This window comes from Triticum aestivum, chromosome 5B (genome assembly GCF_018294505.1).
Source record: "Triticum aestivum cultivar Chinese Spring chromosome 5B, IWGSC CS RefSeq v2.1, whole genome shotgun sequence".
In the NCBI taxonomy this organism is placed as follows: Eukaryota; Viridiplantae; Streptophyta; class Magnoliopsida; order Poales; family Poaceae; genus Triticum; species Triticum aestivum.
This window is the reverse complement of record NC_057807.1, coordinates 309,492,651-309,513,756: the sequence shown is the minus strand read 5'-3', so window position 1 is coordinate 309,513,756 and position 21,106 is coordinate 309,492,651. Positions and strand designations below refer to the sequence as shown.

Genomic DNA, 21,106 nt, shown 5'->3' with positions numbered 1-21,106 from the left:
GATTTATTTTTTTAATTTGGCTGGTTGGTTTGAAAGTACTAGCTCCACTTCAAACTAAAACCACGTTAGGTATTTCCGAATAGAGGTAGTAATACATTTTAAAATTTCAAAATAGGTTTGCATGACATTGACGTCATCCATTTGGCTCCATATGATTTGTCACTGATTTTGACATGTGGCTCCTCTACTCAAAAGTGCCCTGAGTACCCTACCCTACCCTGTAGCACCGTCTTTCAGGAAAACATGATTCAACACCACGTGAAGACAATAATGCCATAATTCAAATGTATTGCCACTACAGTAGCCTGTTATTTTACATATGCCAAATACAGTAGTACAATATATTCAGTTAAGTACACTTTCAGTGCCCTGGTAATGGTGAAGTGTCGAACCGACTGGCAGAGCCAAATTGTTTCTTTGCATCAGGAAACTAAGCTGCCAAACTTTTCAAAGCTATCTCATAGACATTTTCAGAGAGTCCATTGGCTGAGATGATCATCTCCAGCTGGGCCTGTAGAAGAAAGGAGCGTTTAGAGTACTTATACCACGCCTGTAACGTACTCCCTCTCTAAAGAAATATAAGAGTGTTTAGATCACTACTTTAGTGATCTAAATGCTCTTATATGGAGGGAGTACTTGTTTATGCAATACAAGCAACCCATTGCGATTTAAATGCAGAGAGTTAGGACTTTTAGACAGACCTTAGCAAGAGCTTGTCTGGTCTCATCATATCTCCTCCATCGAGAGAACGCTGACACCATGCGGGATGCCACCTACATTATTTAATGTAACAAATGTAATCAAAACCAGTTGAAACACAAAATGGGAGCAAGGTGTTTATTCATTTAGCAATTACAGTTAAGGAAACCTGAGGATTTATTTTGTCGAGCTGTAAGACAACTTCACCCAAGAACTTGTAGCCAGAACCATCTTTCGCGTGAAAACTCACAGGTGACCCACAAAATCCTCCAATTAAGGAGTATACCTAAGCCACAAGCAAGCAAATCTTCAAAATTCTATACCAATTTAAATGCCAAAAAGGTCCAGCTAACACCATGTACCTTGTTCGGATTCCGCATGTCAAAAGCAGGATGAGCCAGTAACTTTTGAACATTGGCTACATTTCCAGGAATGTCCGAGGTAGCTTGAAGAGCAAACCACTTGCTTACAACCTATTGGAACACAAGCAAGTATAAGCTCGCATGTAACAGAAATTACTCTTCACTTAGGTGGTACAATAAAATAATTTTGCAAGAATTAATTATGTACATGCAGTAACTATCTTACCAAATAATCTTGCTGCCATTTGTTATAGAAGTCCAAAAGGGCATCCTCACGGACTTGACCTGGATTTTGAGACAATGCTGCTAATGCAGCAAACTGCTCGGTCATGTTAGTAGCAGACTTGTATTCATTTAATGCAAGTTCAGTGACATCTGGCTCATTCAGGGATGCAAGATAAGCTGCAAACATCACCCAAGAATATATTAAGATACACTGCCTCAAACCTTCCCATTTTGGAGCAGAACTTACAAAAATAAGAACATACCGAGACATGTATTTTTCAACGCACGGCGAGCCATGCTATCATGGTTAAATGCATAAGCTTCAGAACTTCTGTTGCTTGTTACCTATGACGAACAAATAATGAGGGAATGAGGACAAAATTGCAACAGCCTACTGGCTAGTAACAAAAACAAGATTAAAACCACTTCACCGGTTTGTTATCAAATGCCCAAATGATGACCCCCCACTCATAGTGATTTACTTAATACTCCCTCCGTCCCAAAATAAGTGTCTTGAGCTTAGTACAAATTTGTACTAGAGCTAGTACAAAGTTGAGACACTTATTTTGGGACTGAGGGAGTAGTATAGTCTAGATCTTCACTCAATATCGCCTAAAAACCAGTTACTAAAATAGAGCACATTGCCACAAATTTCAGACAACTTTTAAATGTTGCCTGATGTCACTTACAGCTGCGAGAAGATCGTCCTTGAGTTGAAAGGCGAGTTCTTTCTTAATAAAGGTCCGGACAGCATGAACTGCATCAGGATCTGCAATTGACATCATATCCATAATCTCACCTTGACCAGGCAGAGTTATTGCTTTTGCAATGAATTCCTGTAGGAGCTCAGATTAGCCCTTTATAACTAAATTTTGCAGTCATAAATCACAACTGGGGCAGAACAACAATTACTTTATCCAAGCTTGTGCTTCGCAGGATTGCTCTAAGTCCATCAACAAATTTTGTATTTAGCGCCAGTGTTTTCTGTTGTTGGAAGTCAGCCACAAGACTGAACATCAATTTGCGTGCCAATATTTGACCTGCTTCCCATCTATGGAATACAAGAATTGTTATATTCAACTCTGCATTGTTATATTCAACTCCACATTGAAATATTTAACAAGTAAACAAGAAGAAACCTGTTAAATTCATCTGAATCATTGGCAAGTAAGAAATATAAGTCACTCTCGGTCAGATCAGAATCAAGACGGATGGGAGCACTGTATCCCCTCAACAAGGAAGGAACTGGTCTCTCAGGTACATTATTAAATATAAACTCTTCCTCCTTCTGAAAGATCAAAGCATATCTCATTCAGCGACTTCAAAAATCAGACAAGAATGTGAATAAACAATTGAATATCTATTGCACATATAGAGAAGGCTGATAAGCTGATGAAAGATAAATTACTTGACTTTTGTTCAAATCTGAATTCCTACAGACATTAAGATCCAGCAAAAATGACTTTTGAATGTACAGAAGACTAATGCAGAAGATATAAGACTGACTGAAGAATGGAGAATACTGCAGCTGAACTGCACAGGATGCTACTATAGATGGTAGTTACAAGCACAAACCAAGTTACAGCTTTGCCTGTTCAAAAAGAAAAAAGGCTTGCATTGGCGTTTAATAGGACCTTTTTGCAGGAAGACTAATAATGTGTGTACCTTCTTAAACTGAAGCACTGTGGTGAAGATTGGATGACCATCGTTAGAGAGTGTTTGGACCATTCCGTCACTGTAGATGGAAGTCAGGGGCATATCTTTTCCGATCGAATCAACAAGTCCAACAGCAACAGGTATGAACATTGGCTCTTTCATCAGTTGGCCAGGGGTAGGTGGCACTTCTTGACTAAAAGATTAAAAAAAGGAACCAAAAATAAGCTACAAAGAGCTGAATAACAGGGCACACAAAATTAGTGTTCTGTTAGAATTGATGGAAGGAAAACGGAAATAGAGTAAAATGGAAAAATAATCTCAACGTAGATTATTTTATCAAGTTTGGTAGAGGTAGATAAAAAATGGAGAATGTGAAAGCTTACCTTAATTTCAAAGAGAATGCCTGGGAACCTTCATCATATGACGAAGTTACCTTTACAGTAGGTGTACCTGCTTGAGAGTACCTATTGGATGGATCTTTCGAAATCAGATTGTGCATGCAACAAGTAAAATGATTGACATGTATTACCATTGTAAGAAGTTCGGCAAGTGTGCATTATTTGCATCACACATGGCTGCGTAAAAGTCTTCACAAGTCACGGCTTGTCCATCATGCCTTTGGAAGTAAAGATCCATGCCCTGCAACAGAAGACGATCTGGTAAATAAGCCGCATGAATATATAACAAATATTCAACAGCTGAAGAGGAGAGACACCCCATGGCATGCATAATACGTAGCAGATTCACATCACAGATATGTCCTGTATATTAGGTGCCTCCTTTTTGGCCAAAATAGAAGAGTAGGAAATACTCGAGTGCCCACTGATTTTTCATAATTAAGAAACAGTACAATTGTGTAAAAGAAGGACATGATCAAAACACAGTTACCACACTTGACTTTTACCTTTCGAAACCCTGAAGCTCCAAACATTGTCTTGTACATCCTGACGACTTCAGCACCCTACAAGAAGTGCATATCCATTTGTTACATCCTACGGTTATTGTTTAAGTCACATGAGATGACAAGCTAAACCCAATACCTTTTCGTAAACCTGTGCGGAAATTCCATAACCATCAGATGACGAGGTAAAAAGCAGCAAAAGAGAATGTCAGAAGATTTCCATTGCAAAGCTTAGCTAATACAAAACAGAACAGGGAAAAAGCATACCGTGACTGACCATGTCATCCACATTCAAGGTCACCAAAGAATGTTCATCAGAAAAGGTTTCAGGGTTTTATCAGGGATTGGAAGTAATTAGTTAACATTGTTGTACACCCTATTAAGTGCATAATATTTCAGAAAAAGCAACTGACCGGTATAGAAGTTGTCCATCTGGAAATCAAATTCAAAACAATAATTATACCACAGATATTTATGGTACTTGTACGTTTAGCGGTAATTAAGATCAAACAACTGAGACTTAAGTATGATTACCTTGATATATGAAAGGGGGCGAATAGGATGTGCCATAGGCCCAGCATCCTGGATATCAAGGAATAAGTAATGATTAAAAAACAGAAGAAACCTTGTGGCTGGAAGTTCATTGCAGGATCTACATCAGACTAATGAGAAATGCAGTAACACAGAATGCACATGTAAAGAACCTGAGGGAATTGATAGGATCTAAGTTTAGAGACATCAGCTATTCGCTTTACTGTGCGACAGCCAAGATCTGATGAGAATTCCTGCACAACATCCTTAATTAGTTTAGAAAAAATAAAAGCAAATTTACATTACATAACATTATGATCTACTGCATGAATACCTGATCCCTGAAGACAGTTAGTCCTTCTTTCAACGTTAGTTGGAACCAATCACGGCAAGTCACTCTGCAATTAGATAGGCACAAAGAGATTATTTCCAGTCTAGACTAATCATGCATGTGGCCGCATCAGGAAAAAACATAGTTGCTTCAATATGCTTTCCCTTGCAAGGTTCAAAACGTTTCAAAGTGGAATAGCTGAAAACCCTAGTAAAGATGCGATCAGCAACAGGCCAACCAGACCCTTCATCTTCTGAGAAAGCAAAAACAATAAAAGATACGTCCAGTATGGTGTGTTGTTGAGATAACTACCTATTCCCAGTCCAGTTGTGGAAATACTGCAGAAATACAAGCAGCCAAGATCAGAAGTATAACTAAATTCAATAAAAATATCAAAATTGTGTGGCCATAACAAATACATATTGGAAAGGAAAAACTGAAACTTCTATGTGATATACCTCATGTCCAATGACACCCAAAATTGCAGCATAATCACCATCAGTGGCAGCTTCTGGTGATGCTAGCACAAGTCTAGATTGAAATACCTGTTCGTTCATAAACAGAACATAATCAAATTTTTGTCTGCAATATTTTCTAAGCAGAGGCAAATTCTTACGTTCAAGCTCTTGTTTTCCATTGCTCCCCTGCAAATAATACAAAGTTATTTTATCAGGGCAAGGCAATGCCATTAAAAATATCATAATACCACCATTTTTGGGCAGAGTGCCGATGCAAATAGGAAACAAACTTACATATTGAAATCAGGAACAACAACAATGTTGAACAAATCAAGATCATATTCAAGACCAAAAACCTGGAACAACACAGAGGTGGAATTAGATTAATTATCTGATTAGTAATTATTTCACTTATTCTGCCAAATAATTGTAGCAAAATAACAAGACAAATCAGTCTAGTAGACCAACCTCCTCATCCCATTTCATAGCTTCTTTAAGAGAATACATAGCATGTGATGTTTTTGGCAAATCTTGAGCAGGAGTCCAAATTCGAAGTGTAACTTTGCGGCCAGAACATGTAACAAATGAGTCCTCCCGGCACTCCAACTGACCAGCAACTAGCGCAAACAAGTAGCATGGTTTCTTGAATGGGTCCTCCCATAGTGCGTAATGCTTTCCACCCTATAGTTAAAAAAAAGCATGTGGTTGAGCACATCGGTGTGGTCGCTCTGACAATTGCACATGAAAGCAGTGTACCTCAAGATCACCCTGTTCGATAAGATTGCCATTAGACAACAACACCGGATACAGAGTTTTATCACCTTCAATACGACAAGTATATTTTGCCATCACGTCCGGGCGATCCTGCGATAGCATTTAATATTTGCAAATGTAAGTCATCTCATCACCAGAAAAAAAAAAGGTAAAACATAATCTTTGATGGACAGAAAAACAAGATTAATTAGTTTGATGCATATGCATACTTAGATTCAATACATGGTGGCCTACAACAGAGAGAATCATCACGGTTATCTATTGAGCATAATTTCCAAAATGGCAAACCTACCTGAAAGTAGGTAATTTTCCGGAATCCTTCTGCTTCACATTGGGTGCAAAAATTACCAGTCGACCTGTACAGACCCTGTAAGCTTACAACAAATCAGAACAGAATAGAAGAGATTTTAATTCCAAGAAGTAATAAAGTTTGTGCCCCTCCCAGTGGTTTGTACCTCCAAAGATGTGTTGAGCTGAGGATAAATCTCCGTAACAATTTCCATGTTGAATACACCAGCAGGTGGTGTCAAAATCGTCAGATGGCGTGGATCAACTGTATACTTGTCACTCTAGTGTTCAGAGTATACACAAGTCAGACAATTAGCATACTTACATTACATCCAAAAGATGCAGGAACTTCTGCATGAATACACTTATGAACCGCACTGGGCTTCAAATAATTAGGCACACAGATATTGGCATAAAAACAGATGTTTGCTACTACTCAGTGTGGAGTCGCAATTACAGGTGTACATGTAATAGCTAGGTGGAAAGTATAGCCTGAAGAATGCAGTATGAATGCCCCGTGGGACTGCTTATTCTCTTGGCCACTGATAAAATCTACTACAGCCAATAGATGGGCTTCTTTCTCTATCTGTCATGTACATGCATGTGCTTTGTCCAACTACTTCTGTTCCAAATAAGAACATTGCATGTAAACTGAGTCTAATATTTAACGTGAACAAAGGTTTCAACCACCCTAGAATAATTTCACCTTATTCCCAACTTATTTCTCAAAATCATGAACTTATGTGGATCATGTGAGCACATGAACACGCGACATCATGCTACATGGCAAAAGTAGATCACATGAAGTACCTTCAGCTCTGTGCCATTGATTTTGATTGATAACAGCTTTAGATCACATCCATGAAGAGCGAGTGGAGATGAGGTGCCTGCTACAAAGAGTTTGTGATGAGGTCCAGAACCTCATTTTGAACGTCTCAAACTGAGAAAAATAATAGATGAACAAACAAATATACAAGAAAGTCCTGAAGCATCTAACTAGAAAACTAATGACATGTTTCAAAAGGTACAACACTGATATGATTCTCTAACTAAAGTACAGCTCCCAGGATGAACCTTCACCTTCATTGCCTGGGGATACAGCTATTTTAGAAGTAACCATGGTCTTTTCATCACCAAGTTGAAATTCTAAATCCACCTGCAGAATAATTTTGTAACAGTAAGAAGTTAGAAGTACTGTACAGATAAAAATAGCAAAATCTATGGCTAATTTACAGGGGAAGTATAATTTTGACTTGAATTTATTTTTATCATGCAGCCAGCACACAACTCCGCTTATGTTGTCTCTCAACATAGCTGGTCCCAACCCCGGGTAAAGGAGGAGGGTTGTGATAGGCTTGGCGAGCCAACGTGAAAACTCAGCCACTCTTATGGAGACGAAACCTAAAAGTTTTTTGTTGCGGCATAACCCTTTCAGCGATGCGCCACACCGGAACCCGGGTGTGGTGTCAAATTGGCAACCCCCCCCCCCGGCGCGCGGCGTGCCGTATCTTACTCTGGATACGGTGGCAAGTGAGCAAGGATCGGGTCGCCGCATCCTTAGTGGCGCGCTACATCGATGCCCCGTTGTAGTGGAAATGAGCAAGGGTCTTTCGCATTTGACTCGACGAGTGCGAAGGGTAAGGAAGCTAGCCGAGCCTAGGAGGATCCGCTTAGGTAGCTGGAACATATGGTCCCTAACAGGTAGGTTTCGGGAGCTAGTTGATACAGTGGGGAAGTGTGGATATCCTTTGCGTCCAAGAAACCAAAGGGGGGGGGGGGGACAAAAGGCGAAGGAGGTGGAGGATACCGGCTTCAAGTTGTGGTACACGGGGACGGCTGCAAACAGAAATGGAGTAGGCATCTCGCTCAACAAGAACCTCAAGTATGGAGTGGTAGACGTCAAAAGACATGGGGGCCGGATTATCGTGGTCAAGCTGGTAGTTGGGGACTTAGTTCTCAATGTTATCAGTGTGTATGCCCCGCAAGTAGGCCACAATGAGAACACCAAGAGGGAGTTTTGGTTAAGAGTGTACCGATTAGCGAGAAGCTCTTCATAGGAGGAGACTTCAATGGCATGGAGGCTTTGGTTATGGCATGATCGTAGCTAACACCCTCTTTCAAAAGAGAGAATCACATTAGTCACTTTTAGTAGTGGTCAACACTAGCCAGATTGATTTCATCCTCTCGAGAAGAGATGACAGGCGTGCATGTCTAGATTATAGGGTGATACCTGGAGAGAGTGTTGTCCCTCGGCATAAGCTGGTGGTGGCTGACTTCCGCTTTCGGATTCATGTCCAGCGGGATAAGCGTGCCAAAGTCGCTAGAATGAAGTGGTGGAAGCTCAAGGGGGAGGGAGCTCAAGCGTTCAAGGAGAGGGTCATTAAGGAGGGCCCTTGGGAGGAAGGAGGTGATGCAAACAATATGTGGACGAAGATGGCGACTTGCATTCGTAAGGTGGCCTCAGAGGAGTTTGGAGTGTCCAAGATTAGTAAAAGAGAAGCTAAAGATAGCTGGTAGTGGAATGATGATGTCCAGAAGGCTATTAAGGAGAAGATTGTTTTAGACACCTCTACCTAGATAAGAGTGCAGACAACTTAGCGAAGTACAAGATGGCAAAGAAGGCCGCAAAGCGAGCTGTGAGTGAAGCAAGGGTTCGGGCGTATGAGGACCTCTTCCAGCGGTTAGACACGAAGGAAGACGAAAGGGACATTTATAAGATAACCAAGATCCGAGAGAGGAAGACTGAGGGATGTTAACCAAGTCAAATGCATCAAGGCTGGAGCAGACCAGCTCCTGGTGAAGACGAGGAGATTAATCTTAGATGACGGGAGTACTTCGACAAGCTGTTCAATGGGGAAAATGAGAGCTCTACCATTAAACTGGATGACTCCTTTGATGATACCAGCAGGCGTTTTGTGCGGCGAATCCAGGAGTCAAAGGTCAAGGAAGCTTTAAAAATGATGAAAGGGAGGCAAAGTGATGGGCCCTGATTGTATCCCCATTGAGGTGTGGAGAGGCCTCGGAGACATAGGTATAGTATGGCTAACTAAGCTTTTCAACCTCATCTTTTGGGCAAACAAGATGCCAGGAGAATGGAGACGAAGTATATTAGTACCAATCTTCACGAACAAGGGGGATGTTTAGAGTTGTACTAATTACCATGGAACTAAGATGATGAGCCATACAATGAAGCTATAGGAGAGAGTCATTGAGCGTCGCTTAATAAGTATGATGAGGACATCACTAACAAAGTTACACCCACAGCCCCTACTTCTACATATACTGGACCAATTACTAGAGCTCGCGCACGCCAATTAAATTACCATGTACTTCCGTTTCTTGGTAATGATTCTAATGTTCATGAGAATATGATGCTGCCTAAATTGGATACATTTGTTTTGCTTATAAATGAAGGGCCAAGCATGGACAAGAACGATGAACATTAGAGAACATGATCAAGCATGGAGAAGATGGCACGTGCAAGGGGAGCAAGAACAGAGTTTCTGGTGGAGTTTTCAGCACTTTGGGGCCACCATGATGACGTATAAGGACATGGACGAAATATACAAGATGTATTTTCATAAATTTCGTCCATGGCTTAATATATTGCACCACCTTATTTTTGGGCCAGGCCCATGTAATTTCGAAATACTACTTATAGGCTATTTTTTTAGTCTGTATTGTAGGGGAAACGACTCAGGAGGTGTTTTAGTCCCACCTTGCCAAGGGGGGACGAAATCCCCTCTCTTTCCCCCTACAAATACAGCTCGTAAGGCGTTTAGACTTTGGGTTTTGTTTAGATTAAGTTCGCCATAGCTACAACTCGCATACTTCGTTTGTGTTCAACGACCAGACAAAGACATCATAGAACCCCATTTGTTTAACAAAGCTTTCCTCTTATATTCGTAGTATCCAGATTGCAATCTTAGTTTCTTGCTTGTTCTTCGTATGCGCGAAGGAAATAGACTTTCATGGTCAGGTTGATCGTGCTCTGGCGTGGTCAATAACCTCTCAGAGTTGGTTTAGCGATTGCTAAGGCGTGACGTCCTCGCACGTTCGTAGTCGGATCGTCAAAGTCTACTCCACCAAAAATGATAGCCACCATCTCATCGAAAGATGGGACACCTTTGCCCCTATCAAAGTATAACAAGCGTGACCAAAAATCATTTTGGTTTCATGCCTGGGAGGTCGACCATGGAAACCATTTTCTTGGTACGACAACTCATGGAGAGATACAGGGAGCAAAAGAAGGACCTACATATGGTGTTCATTGACTTAGAGAAGATACCACGGAATGTCATGTGGTGGGCCTTGGAGAAACACAAAGTCCCAGCAATGTACATTACCCTCATCAAGGACATGTATGATAATGTTGTGACAAGTGTTTGAACAAGTGATGGCGACACTGATGACTTCCCGATTAAAATAGGACTGCACCAGGGGTCAGCTTTGAGCCCTTATCTTTTTGCTCTGGTGATGGATGAGGTCACAAGGGATATATAAGGAGATATCCCATGGTGTATGCCCTTCGCGGATGATGTGGTGCTAGTCGATGATAGTCGGACGGGGTCAATAAGAAGTTAGAGCTATGAGACAAACCTTGAAATCCAAAGGTTTTAGACTTAGTAGAACTAAAACCGAGTACATGAGGTGCGGTTTCAGTACTACTAGGCACGAGGAGGAGGTTAACCTTGATGGGCAGGTGGTGCCTCAGAAGGACACATTTAGATATTTGGGGTCTATGCTGCTGAAGGATGGGGATATCGATGAAGATGTGAACCATGGAATCAAAGCCGGATGGATGAAGTGGCGCCAATCTTCTGGCAATCTCTGTGACAAGAGAGTGTCACAAAAGCTAAAAGGCAGGTTCTATAGGACGGCGGTTCGACCCGCAATGTTGTATGACGTTGAGTGTTGGCTGACTAAAGGGCGACATGTTCAACAGTTAGGTGTGGTGGAGATGCGCATGTTGAGATGGACGGCGGTTAGACCCGCAATGTTGTATGGCGCTGAGTGTTGGCCGTCTAAAAGGCGACATGTTCAACACTTAGGTGTGGCAGAGATGCGCATGTTGAGATGGATTGGCCACACAAGGAAGGACCGAGTCCGGAATGATGATATACGAGATAGAGGGGTAGCGTTGATTGAAGAGAAGCTTGTCCAACATCGTCTGAGATGGTTTGGGCATATTCAGCGCAGGCCTCTAGAAGCGTCAGTGCATAGCGGACGGCTAAAGCGTGCCGATAAGGTCAAGAGAGGTCGGGGTAGACCGAACTTGACATGGGAGGAGTCGTGGAGAGAGATCTTAAGGACTGGTGTATCGACTAAGAACTAGCCATGGGCAGGGTGCTTGGAAGCTTGCTATCCATGTGCCAGAACCATGAGTTAGTTGCGAGATCTTATGGGTCTCACATCTAGCCTACCCCAACTTGTTTGGGACTAAAGGCTTTGTTGTTGTTGTTGTTGTTGTGTTGATGCAGCCAGCACACAAGCACTGCAATTGCATCGCTATATTACACCACAAACCCAGATAAACTCTACACACCAGCATTCCTTCCTAGTAAAATTTGTGAACTGCTACAGAAACAACCCATATGCCATAGCAGTTGAAAATATCCAAGAATGGGAGTGCATATACTGAAAGCTGTGCGCTATATACGCTTGAAAAAGAAAGCTGAGTTACCGTGTCAAACAAGTAGTCAGGTTTTTTGTAGTCTTTCAAGAATATCTCCTTTGGAAGGTCCATCTCTGGTTCTTCAGTTGCAGCAGGAGATGGCCCTGTTGCAATCAAACAAGCTGTCCTCTTGCTGACAAACTTTGAACTCTGAAATACAAAAGAAAATAATAAGAACACGGAATATACATGTATGCCACATGAAATTAAGTAAGAAATGTGCCATTTGAACGCACTTGCCAGAAAGTACATATTATTTAATTCGTAAAATTCTTTTTAGTTACATAAAATGCAACACTTTATTGCCAGCCCAATTAACACAACATTTGAGGAAACACGTAAATGTTCAACGAAGGATAGTAATCATGTATGGAAGATAAAACTAACATGTAACGACAACAAAAGATTGGACCTTGTTCCTGTCCAGTGTGAACCCTGCAACAATGCAGACCATAATCTAAGCAACGCAAAGTAAAGGCATGCAACAAGGCCAAAAGCCCAAAACTGGAAGGGGGTAACAGTGTGCAATAAATATATATCATTATCATGCAACCACAAGATTACAAGAGGAGCCCCACCTCCTTTTTTAAATTAGCGAGGCAGCCAGAGTACTTATTCCCTGGGGAACCTCTCTTTGAAGAGGAGTAAGGCAATCTTTGATACTGGCAGAAAAAAAGGTGGAAAGTAGTCAAGAAAGGCCCAGTAGATCACTCAATGGCAGTATGCTAGAGAACGGCCCCACAACACATAAATATGAGCTCTGCCAATCTAGTACTCCCTCCTAACCAAAATAATAAGTTCTAGGATTATCTTCAGTCAAACTTATTTACGTTTGACCAAGTCTATGCAAAGATCTACAATATCAAATATACATAATATGAAAATATATTTCATAATGAATCTAATGGAGCAAATTTTCTGTTGAAGATGTTGATATACTTTTATATAGAAGCCTTGGCCGAACTTAATGAAGTTTGACTTAGGAGAAACCTTAAACTTCAATTATTTTGAAACAGAGGAAGTATAAGTCTATGTCAGATGCACAAATAAATGAAGAATCCCATCAAGCCAGCACAAAAGGAGTAATTTAACTTGAAATTACACTGTCGGTAGCAATTCCAACATTGAAAAATTAGGTGTTTGTAAACTCTAGAAGGCAAACTAGCTACAATTTGCAGGAGAAGAACACTGGAAGGAAACGAGTGAGTAGTTGAGGGAAAGTGGAATCACATGGAGAGGGGAGACCACGCCCAGAAACCCAGCCTTAACCAAACCGCAACCTTGGTACGCCGCGGCGGGCCTAATGAGACAACGAGCCATTCCGAATCCCAACACTCGAACTCAATTCGCGTTCAACCTTAACCCTATAGCAAACCATATCATAACATTAATGCTGTGTTTGGATGTCTGTATTCGAGGCCTCCGTATTGAATTGGTTTCAACTCCAATTCAGACAGGAAACTGTAATGGACATGAATATGAATTCGTTGTTTGGGTGTTAATTGAATTGGCTCACAGAATCCTACTCAGGTTTCAATAAGTAATCATGTTTGGATGTTAAATTATGGAATTGCATAGCAAAATTAGTATATGCATCAAAACAGAAGTTGTATAATGTGTTGCTATAATTGGATGATTATGTAGCAATGTTTTATCAAAAATTCTAGAAATCCAAGGGGACATCATATAATATTGACGCAAAAAAAAGTTTATACACCAATAAAGTACAACACATATAGTTTAAATAGGTCTTTCAAATTCCCAAGGATAAGTAAGATCTGCACCAACATATAACTAGGGTTAGCAAACTTTCCAAAAAAAACAAGGACTGTTACAATGCTAAGCAATTGCTTGCTGGGAAGATGAGGAGAGGCAGGGAATGAGACTTGAGTATATGAACAAGAAAGAGGAGTAGAGGCAGTGGAAGAAGAGGGGGCGACTGGATCTGGTTGCTATGGACCAGAGGAGATTGGGACCCCGCAAGCAGAGGAGGAGGGACAAGGGAGCACGGGAGGGAAGATGGAGCAGGAGACGTACGCCGGAGCACGGGAATAGGAGCAGGAGCGGCGGCGGACGGCTCGGGCAAGCCCATGGCGGCCACGGGCAGAGGAGAAGCTAGCAGGGGAGGAGGAGGGCCGGCTAGGGGGGCAACCACAGGGGAGGAGGGCCGGCAGGGCGGACGGATCTGCCGAGTACGGGGGCAGGAGGACGGCCGGCGAGGGGACTTACCAGGGCGCCGCCGCCTCCTCTCTCGCTAAGCTACTTGCACACGGTCGAATCAAATTAAACACCACGGGTAGTGAGATAGATCGACGGAAGCTCGATGGAGGAGAAACGATCCGTACCTCCTGATCAGGTGGTGGGTTCTGTTCCTCGGAGCCAGAGTGAGCAAGTAACCGGGGATACGGGCGACTGGGATAAGTAGAGGAAAGAGAGAGAGCGAATTGGAGGGGCAAGGGCAACGCCAACGCCGACGCAAATGGACGGACAAAAACGGTGGATGGACGCCGGCCCAACCCGCCCATGCAAATGGATGGACGCCGGCCCAACCAGCCGATGCAAATTGAAAATTCGTGCTTGTCTGTCCGTTTGGACGCATTTTCGGTCTATATTTACGTCCGATTTGCATCCACACGGATATGAAATAGACGCGCCGCGTGTCTGTTGAGTGTCCGCTTCAGGCCTGCGTGTCGGCCACCCAACTACCTCACGTGGTCGTAGTCAATGCGTCCATCTACCTTGGGCCCGCATGACAGCGTATGAAAGCTTCCAGAGCCCACGGCCGGCCTCATCCACTTCTTCTTTCACTTTCGTCCACGTCTGGCCATCCTCGCTCCCTCGTCGGTGACAGCAAAACACTAGCCTAGACTAGCCAGCCCGCGTGTTCGCCATGGGTTTCTTCAACAAGGGCAAGGGCAAGTGCACGTTCGACACACACGCTGGCTCATCCCGTGTGCCGCCGTCGTTGAACGCCTTCACGATGGTGCCGCATGGGGAGAGGGGGCGCCGACCACGGACCGGCTCTACATCCCGCTGTCGTGGCACGATGTCAACATCCCCCACGGCTAGCACCTTGACTCCAACGCATCTCGGTGTCGGCAATGTGCCGCGCGCACGCGAAGGAGGTGCGCAAGCGTCATGCCCTCCTGGCGGTGGAGCAGCGTCGCGACCCGGCGTAAGCGCCAGACTCCCCCAACTGGGAAGTCTGGTTCGCCACCAAACACGACGTGCGACACCACAGTGCCGTCCAGCTTGAGGATGGCTACATGTCGCCGCCCCCGTTGGTGGCACGGGAGGACGAGGCGGCGGAGGCGGCATACTAGACCACATTGGAGGAGGTGTTCTAGTGCGCCCTAGTGGAGTCCCAACGCGAGGACGCGTGCTAGCCAGGCATGGAGAAGGCGCTGTAGTTGTCGGTGGCCGAGGATTGTGACTACCCTCCGCCACCGCCGCCTCTGGCTGAACCAGCGTCAGCCGCCCCCAAGGAGGAGCCAACGGAGGCCGAGCGGGGGAAGTAAGCCTGGACTGGCGGCCTGCGTGAGTGCATGAGTGTGTCGGCCATCTGGCTGGGCACAACGTCGGAATAGGAGGCGGCGTACCTCGAGAGCTCCTAGCTGACGCTCGCGAGCGTCAACCACACGAGCTTCCGCGCAGGCGCACGATCAGAATGGGCCGGCCCATTCAGTGGCGTGTGCCGCCGTCGTTGAACGCCTTCACGATGGTGCCGCATGGGGAGAGGGGGCGCCGACCACGGACCGGCTCTACATCCCGCTGTCGTGGCACGATGTCAACATCCCCCACAGCTAGCACCTTGACTCCAACGCATCTCGGTGTCGGCAATGTGCCGCGCGCACGCGAAGGAGGTGCGCAAGCGTCATGCCCTCCTGGCGGTGGAGCAGCGTCGCGACCCGGCGTAAGCGCCAGACTCCCCCAACTGGGAAGTCTGGTTCGCCACCAAACACGACGTGCGACACCACGGTGCCGTCCAGCTTGAGGATGGCTACATGTCGCCGCCCCCGTTGGTGGCACGGGAGGACGAGGCGGCGGAGGCGGCATACTAGACCACATTGGAGGAGGTGTTCCAGTGCGCCCTAGTGGAGTCCCAACGCGAGGACGCGCGCTAGCCAGGCATGGAGAAGGCGCTGTAGTTGTCGGTGGCCGAGGATTGTGACTACCCTCCGCCACCGCCGCCTCTGGCTGAACCAGCGTCAGCCGCCCCCAAGGAGGAGCCCACGGAGGCCGAGCGGGGGAAGTAAGCCTGGACTGGCGGCCTGCGTGAGTGCATGAGTGTGTCGGCCATCTGGCTGGGCACAACGTCGGAATAGGAGGCGGCGTACCTCGAGAGCTCCTAGCTGACGCTCGCGAGCGTCAACCACACGAGCTTCCGCGCAGGCGCACGATCAGAATGGGCCGGCCCATTCAGTGGCGTGTGCCGCCGTCGTTGAACGCCTTCACGATGGTGCCGCATGGGGAGAGGGGGCGCCGACCACGGACCGGCTCTACATCCCGCTGTCGTGGCACGATGTCAACATCCCCCACGGCTAGCACCTTGACTCCAACGCATCTCGGTGTCGGCAATGTGCCGCGCGCACGCGAAGGAGGTGCGCAAGCGTCATGCCCTCCTGGCGGTGGAGCAGCGTCGCGACCCGGCGTAAGCGCCAGACTCCCCCAACTGGGAAGTCTGGTTCGCCACCAAACACGACGTGCGACACCACGGTGCCGTCCAGCTTGAGGATGGCTACATGTCGCCGCCCCCGTTGGTGGCACGGGAGGACGAGGCGGCGGAGGCGGCATACTAGACCACATTGGAGGAGGTGTTCCAGTGCGCCCTAGTGGAGTCCCAACGCAAGGACGCGCGCTAGCCAGGCATGGAGAAGGCGCTGTAGTTGTCGGTGGCCGAGGATTGTGACTACCCTCCGCCACCGCCGCCTCTGGCTGAACCAGCGTCAGCCGCCCCCAAGGAGGAGCCCACGGAGGCCGAGCGGGGGAAGTAAGCCTGGACTGGCGGCCTGCGTGAGTGCATGAGTGTGTCGGCCATCTGGCTGGGCACAACGTCGGAATAGGAGGCGGCGTACCTTGAGAGCTCCTAGCTGACGCTCGCGAGCGTCAACCACACGAGCTTCCGCGCAGGCGCATGATCAGAATGGGCCGGCCCATTCAGTGGCGTGTGCCGCCGTCGTTGAACGCCTTCACGATGGTGCCGCATGGGGAGAGGGGGCGCCGACCACGGACCGGCTCTACATCCCGCTGTCGTGGCACGATGTCAACATCCCCCACGGCTAGCACCTTGACTCCAACGCATCTCGGTGTCGGCAATGTGCCGCGCGCACGCGAAGGAGGTGCGCAAGCGTCATGCCCTCCTGGCGGTGGAGCAGCGTCGCGACCCGGCGTAAGCGCCAGACTCCCCCAACTGGGAAGTCTGGTTCGCCACCAAACACGACGTGCGACACCACGGTGCCGTCCAGCTTGAGGATGGCTACATGTCGCCGCCCCCGTTGGTGGCACGGGAGGACGAGGCGGCGGAGGCGGCATACTAGACCACATTGGAGGAGGTGTTCCAGTGCGCCCTAGTGGAGTCCCAACGCAAGGACGCGCGCTAGCCAGGCATGGAGAAGGCGCTGTAGTTGTCGGTGGCCGAGGATTGTGACTACCCTCCGCCACCGCCGCCTCTGGCTGAACCAGCGTCAGCCGCCCCCAAGGAGGAGCCCACGGAGGCCGAGCGGGGGAAGTAAGCCTGGACTGGCGGCCTGCGTGAGTGCATGAGTGTGTCGGCCATCTGGCTGGGCACAACGTCGGAATAGGAGGCGGCGTACCTCGAGAGCTCCTAGCTGACGCTCGCGAGCGTCAACCACACGAGCTTCCGCGCAGGCGCACGATCAGAATGGGCCGGCCCATTCAGTGGCGTCAAAGCGAGCTGCTATTAATCCGCAAAAAAAGATGCTGCATGGAGGAATCGAACTCAACCCCACACGGTAATGAGCATGTGTCCAATACCACTTGAGCTGCTCACTGTTATCTCTATGTACGCCGCGTGAGTTTATAAGAACTAAAAGCAGCGGAAGAAAAAAAAATCCAAACTTTTGACCATTAAACATTTTTATGATATATGCTGAACAATTCTTAAAAACACATTGAACATTTTTGTGATATACACTGAACATTTTATAAGTACACAATGAACATTGTTATAAATACGTTGAACATTTTCCTAGTATATGGTGAACATTTTGTTAAATGTGTGATTAATATTTTTGTAATACATGATGAACATTTTTATAAATGCAAGGTGAACTTTTTTGCAATATACGTCGAACATTTCCTTAATATACGATGAACATTTTTTTGTAATAAACAGTGAACTTTTTATATAATACCAAAAAATGAGAATAACAAAGAAAATAAGAAAATAAACGAAAAGGTAAAAAGGAACAAAAAAACATAACAAAACCACTGAAAACTGGACAAAACAGTGAAAAAACCGGAAGCAAAAACAGCACAGAAGAAAAACGAAAAAACACACGAAACAGCGAGGGAAAGCAGCAGGGAACGGATAAACAGGCGAATCCCGCACATGGGCCGGCCCAACCATACGCTAGCCTCAGCGAAGGCACGACGTTTGGACGCTAACGAGCGTCATATAGGATCCACCGTGTACCTCGAGCACTGGAGGCAGCTCGCGCCGGCAGAGGAGTGGGCCAACGGCGAGCATTGTGACACCCTAGATTTTGCCTTTTTTTTCTGGAGTTTATTGAATATTTGGTTTGAAATTGAATTTTTAATCAACTCATTTGGACTTATCACTTGGGAAAGTTTTCACCCAAGTGCCTCCTAGAACCCTCATAACATCTCTAGACTTCATCCCTCCCAAAATAATGCCATGAAAAATATTTTATTCAATGGCATAATATTCATTTTCTTCTTGAAAATGAATATGTTTTTACTTCTGCTCCAAAGCAACCCCTATTTTTATTGCTTCTAAAATCCTAAATAAATTCCCTAGTATTCTTTAGGTCATGCCTCAACTTCCTATGCAAAAATATCCCATGATCATGTGTAAAATTTTGGCTCAAGAAAATATTTTCTATTCTGGACAGCAAGGGCACTTTGTGAAGGAAGTGCATTTTTGCTTGCTCCATCTGAGCTGAAATTTTTGTGGCATGACTACCTTCAGACCCTAAGCTTAGCCTCCAAGTCTCAGCCCTTATCTCCTTGGATTTTTCACAAATTGTTGCAACAGTTTCTGTCCAGAAATTTGCCAGCTCTCTCAAGTCATATCTGATTGATCTGGTGATGAACCATGACCATGAACTGATGTAGTGTTGAAGGGACTTGAACCCAAACATGGTCTGGCAGCCCCGGCGCACCGCGTTGCACCAGTGCACGCGGTGACCGCGTGAGTACACGACGTCTGCCATGTGTTCGGCGCGCTCTGCGCGTCAGCAACTCCTCCGCCTCGCCCGTGCGCTCGCCCCGCGTCAACCCAGCTTGTCCTAACCCTCCTGCTACCTCGGCCCCTTCCTCCTAGCCGCTCTCTGCTGCTCCCCGACCCCTGTAGCTTGCTTGGCGGACGCAGACACGGCGGAGCAGAGAGACATAGTGCTCCCGCGTGACTGTCTCGTCCCTCTCCTTGCTCCTGTGCTTGGCTCCTCCTGACCACTATGCTTGTCCGGTCCTCAGAGATATCATGTCGAGCCTGAGCACTCTCGTCACCTCTCGCCGCTCGAGAAGCCTCGCCGGCGGCCGCTAGCTCTGCCTCGCCCTCCCCTATAAATATGCCCATCCCCGAGCCGTTCTAGCCACCCCACTCACCTCCTCTGGCCACAAATTCACTTGCTCAATACCACGGCAAGGCCGGGTGGGCCTCTAGCTGCCGATCATCGCCGGAGTTGCCCGCGGATCCCCTTCTGCCGCCTGCTCGCTCCGGTGCTCTCCGTCTTCGCTCAACCCTCCAAGCGTGTTCGTGGGCTTCCTCTGACCACGACGGTGCTACTGGACCGAACAAAATGTAAGGGCATATTTATCCCCAAGATGTTTTGGTGATTGATGACAATGCTTGTGCGGACTAATCGTGTGCGTTTAGTTCTTTCAGAGATTCATCCATTGGCACGAGACGATTTCCTCCCCTCGGTGTTGTATTCAAGACGGTGTAGCTCCTTCGGTTCGTTGTTGGTGGTCTAGTTTCGTAGGAGTCACCGTACTATCAAGAGGGGATCCGCTTTGGTAAGACTTGGGTGAAATCACACGTACACATCTCTATCACACCCGTCGTCTTTCCTTCCGCATCTTTGGAGCTGCCGTTTTCCCCTTGCTATGCTTTGCTCTGCCCCAGCGGTAGTACCGCGCCCACAGCGGTAGTACCGCCGAAGCTCCCCAGCGGTAGTACCGCTCTCAGAGCGGTAGTACCGCTCTCCGAGCGGTAGTACCACTTGGGATTTTCGGCTGTAGTACCGCTGAGCGCCTGGGCTACTTCCGCCTCGATTCTCGAACGAAGTTTTTCGTGTCGGGTTTTGCGGCACTAAGGGCGGCAGTAGGAGCGGTAGTACCGCTCTAAGCGGTAGTACCGCTCTTCCCTAGCGGTAGTACCGCCCTGGGGTCTGGCAGCGCGGCAGTACCGCTAGGTTGAGCGGTAGTACCGCCCGGAGCGGTAGTACCGCCCTTCCCTAGCGGTAGTACCGCTTTGTGCGGGGCTGGTGAGTGGGATAACGGTTGGACTGTTCCCCCCACTATATAAAGGGGTCTTCTTCCCCAAAGTTGACCCACCTCTTTCCCCCAAAAGCTCCATTGTTGCTCCAAGCTCCATTTTCGCCCGATCTCTCTCCCTAGCCAATCAAACTTGTTGATTTGCTCGGGATTGGTTGAGAAGGCCCAGATCTACACTTCCACCAAGAGAAATTTGATTCCCCCCACTTATCCCTAGCGGATCTTGTTACTCTTGGGTGTTGAGCACCCTAGACGGTTGAGGTCACCTCGAAGCCATACTCCATTGTGGTGAAGCTTCGTGGTGTTGTTGGGAGCCTCCAAGTGTTATGGAGATAGCCCCAATCTTGTTTGTAAAGGTCCGGTTGCCGCCTTCAAGGGCTCCAATAGTGGAATCACGGCATCTCGCATTGTGTGAGGGCGTGAGGAGATTACGGTGGCCCTAGTGGCTTCTTGGGGAGCATTGTGCCTCCACACCACTCTAACGGAGATGTACTTCCCCTTAAAAGG

At 46.6% G+C, this 21,106-nt stretch overlaps 1 protein-coding gene across 2 annotated transcripts; it reads right to left on the bottom strand.

Moving 5' to 3' along the window:
• Positions 1 to 259: 259 nt before the first annotated feature.
• On the bottom strand, positions 260 to 14,259 carry LOC123111555 (puromycin-sensitive aminopeptidase). Of its 2 annotated transcripts, XM_044532361.1 has the most exons (34): positions 14,245 to 14,259; positions 13,130 to 13,263; positions 12,478 to 12,561; positions 12,287 to 12,334; positions 11,909 to 12,049; positions 7,306 to 7,381; positions 7,036 to 7,115; positions 6,393 to 6,506; positions 6,230 to 6,304; positions 5,920 to 6,027; positions 5,632 to 5,844; positions 5,458 to 5,519; positions 5,322 to 5,349; positions 5,164 to 5,250; positions 5,018 to 5,043; positions 4,709 to 4,772; positions 4,548 to 4,628; positions 4,378 to 4,425; positions 4,257 to 4,275; positions 4,111 to 4,115; positions 3,983 to 3,994; positions 3,847 to 3,903; positions 3,472 to 3,581; positions 3,326 to 3,406; positions 2,952 to 3,135; positions 2,426 to 2,574; positions 2,199 to 2,337; positions 1,976 to 2,122; positions 1,550 to 1,631; positions 1,288 to 1,463; positions 1,062 to 1,172; positions 869 to 985; positions 702 to 773; positions 260 to 511 (listed from the first exon to the last, which is right to left on the bottom strand). In XM_044532361.1, exons 2-34 carry the CDS (start codon positions 13,217 to 13,219, stop codon positions 431 to 433), a joined length of 2,967 nt encoding a protein of 988 aa, XP_044388296.1. In that variant the 5' UTR covers positions 13,220 to 13,263; positions 14,245 to 14,259; the 3' UTR covers positions 260 to 430. The 2 variants fall into 2 exon arrangements, with proteins under 2 accessions (XP_044388296.1, XP_044388298.1); XM_044532363.1 differs by lacking the exon at positions 14,245 to 14,259 and having other exon boundaries at positions 7,036 to 7,112.
• Between the last annotated feature and the right edge of the window lie 6,847 nt (positions 14,260 to 21,106).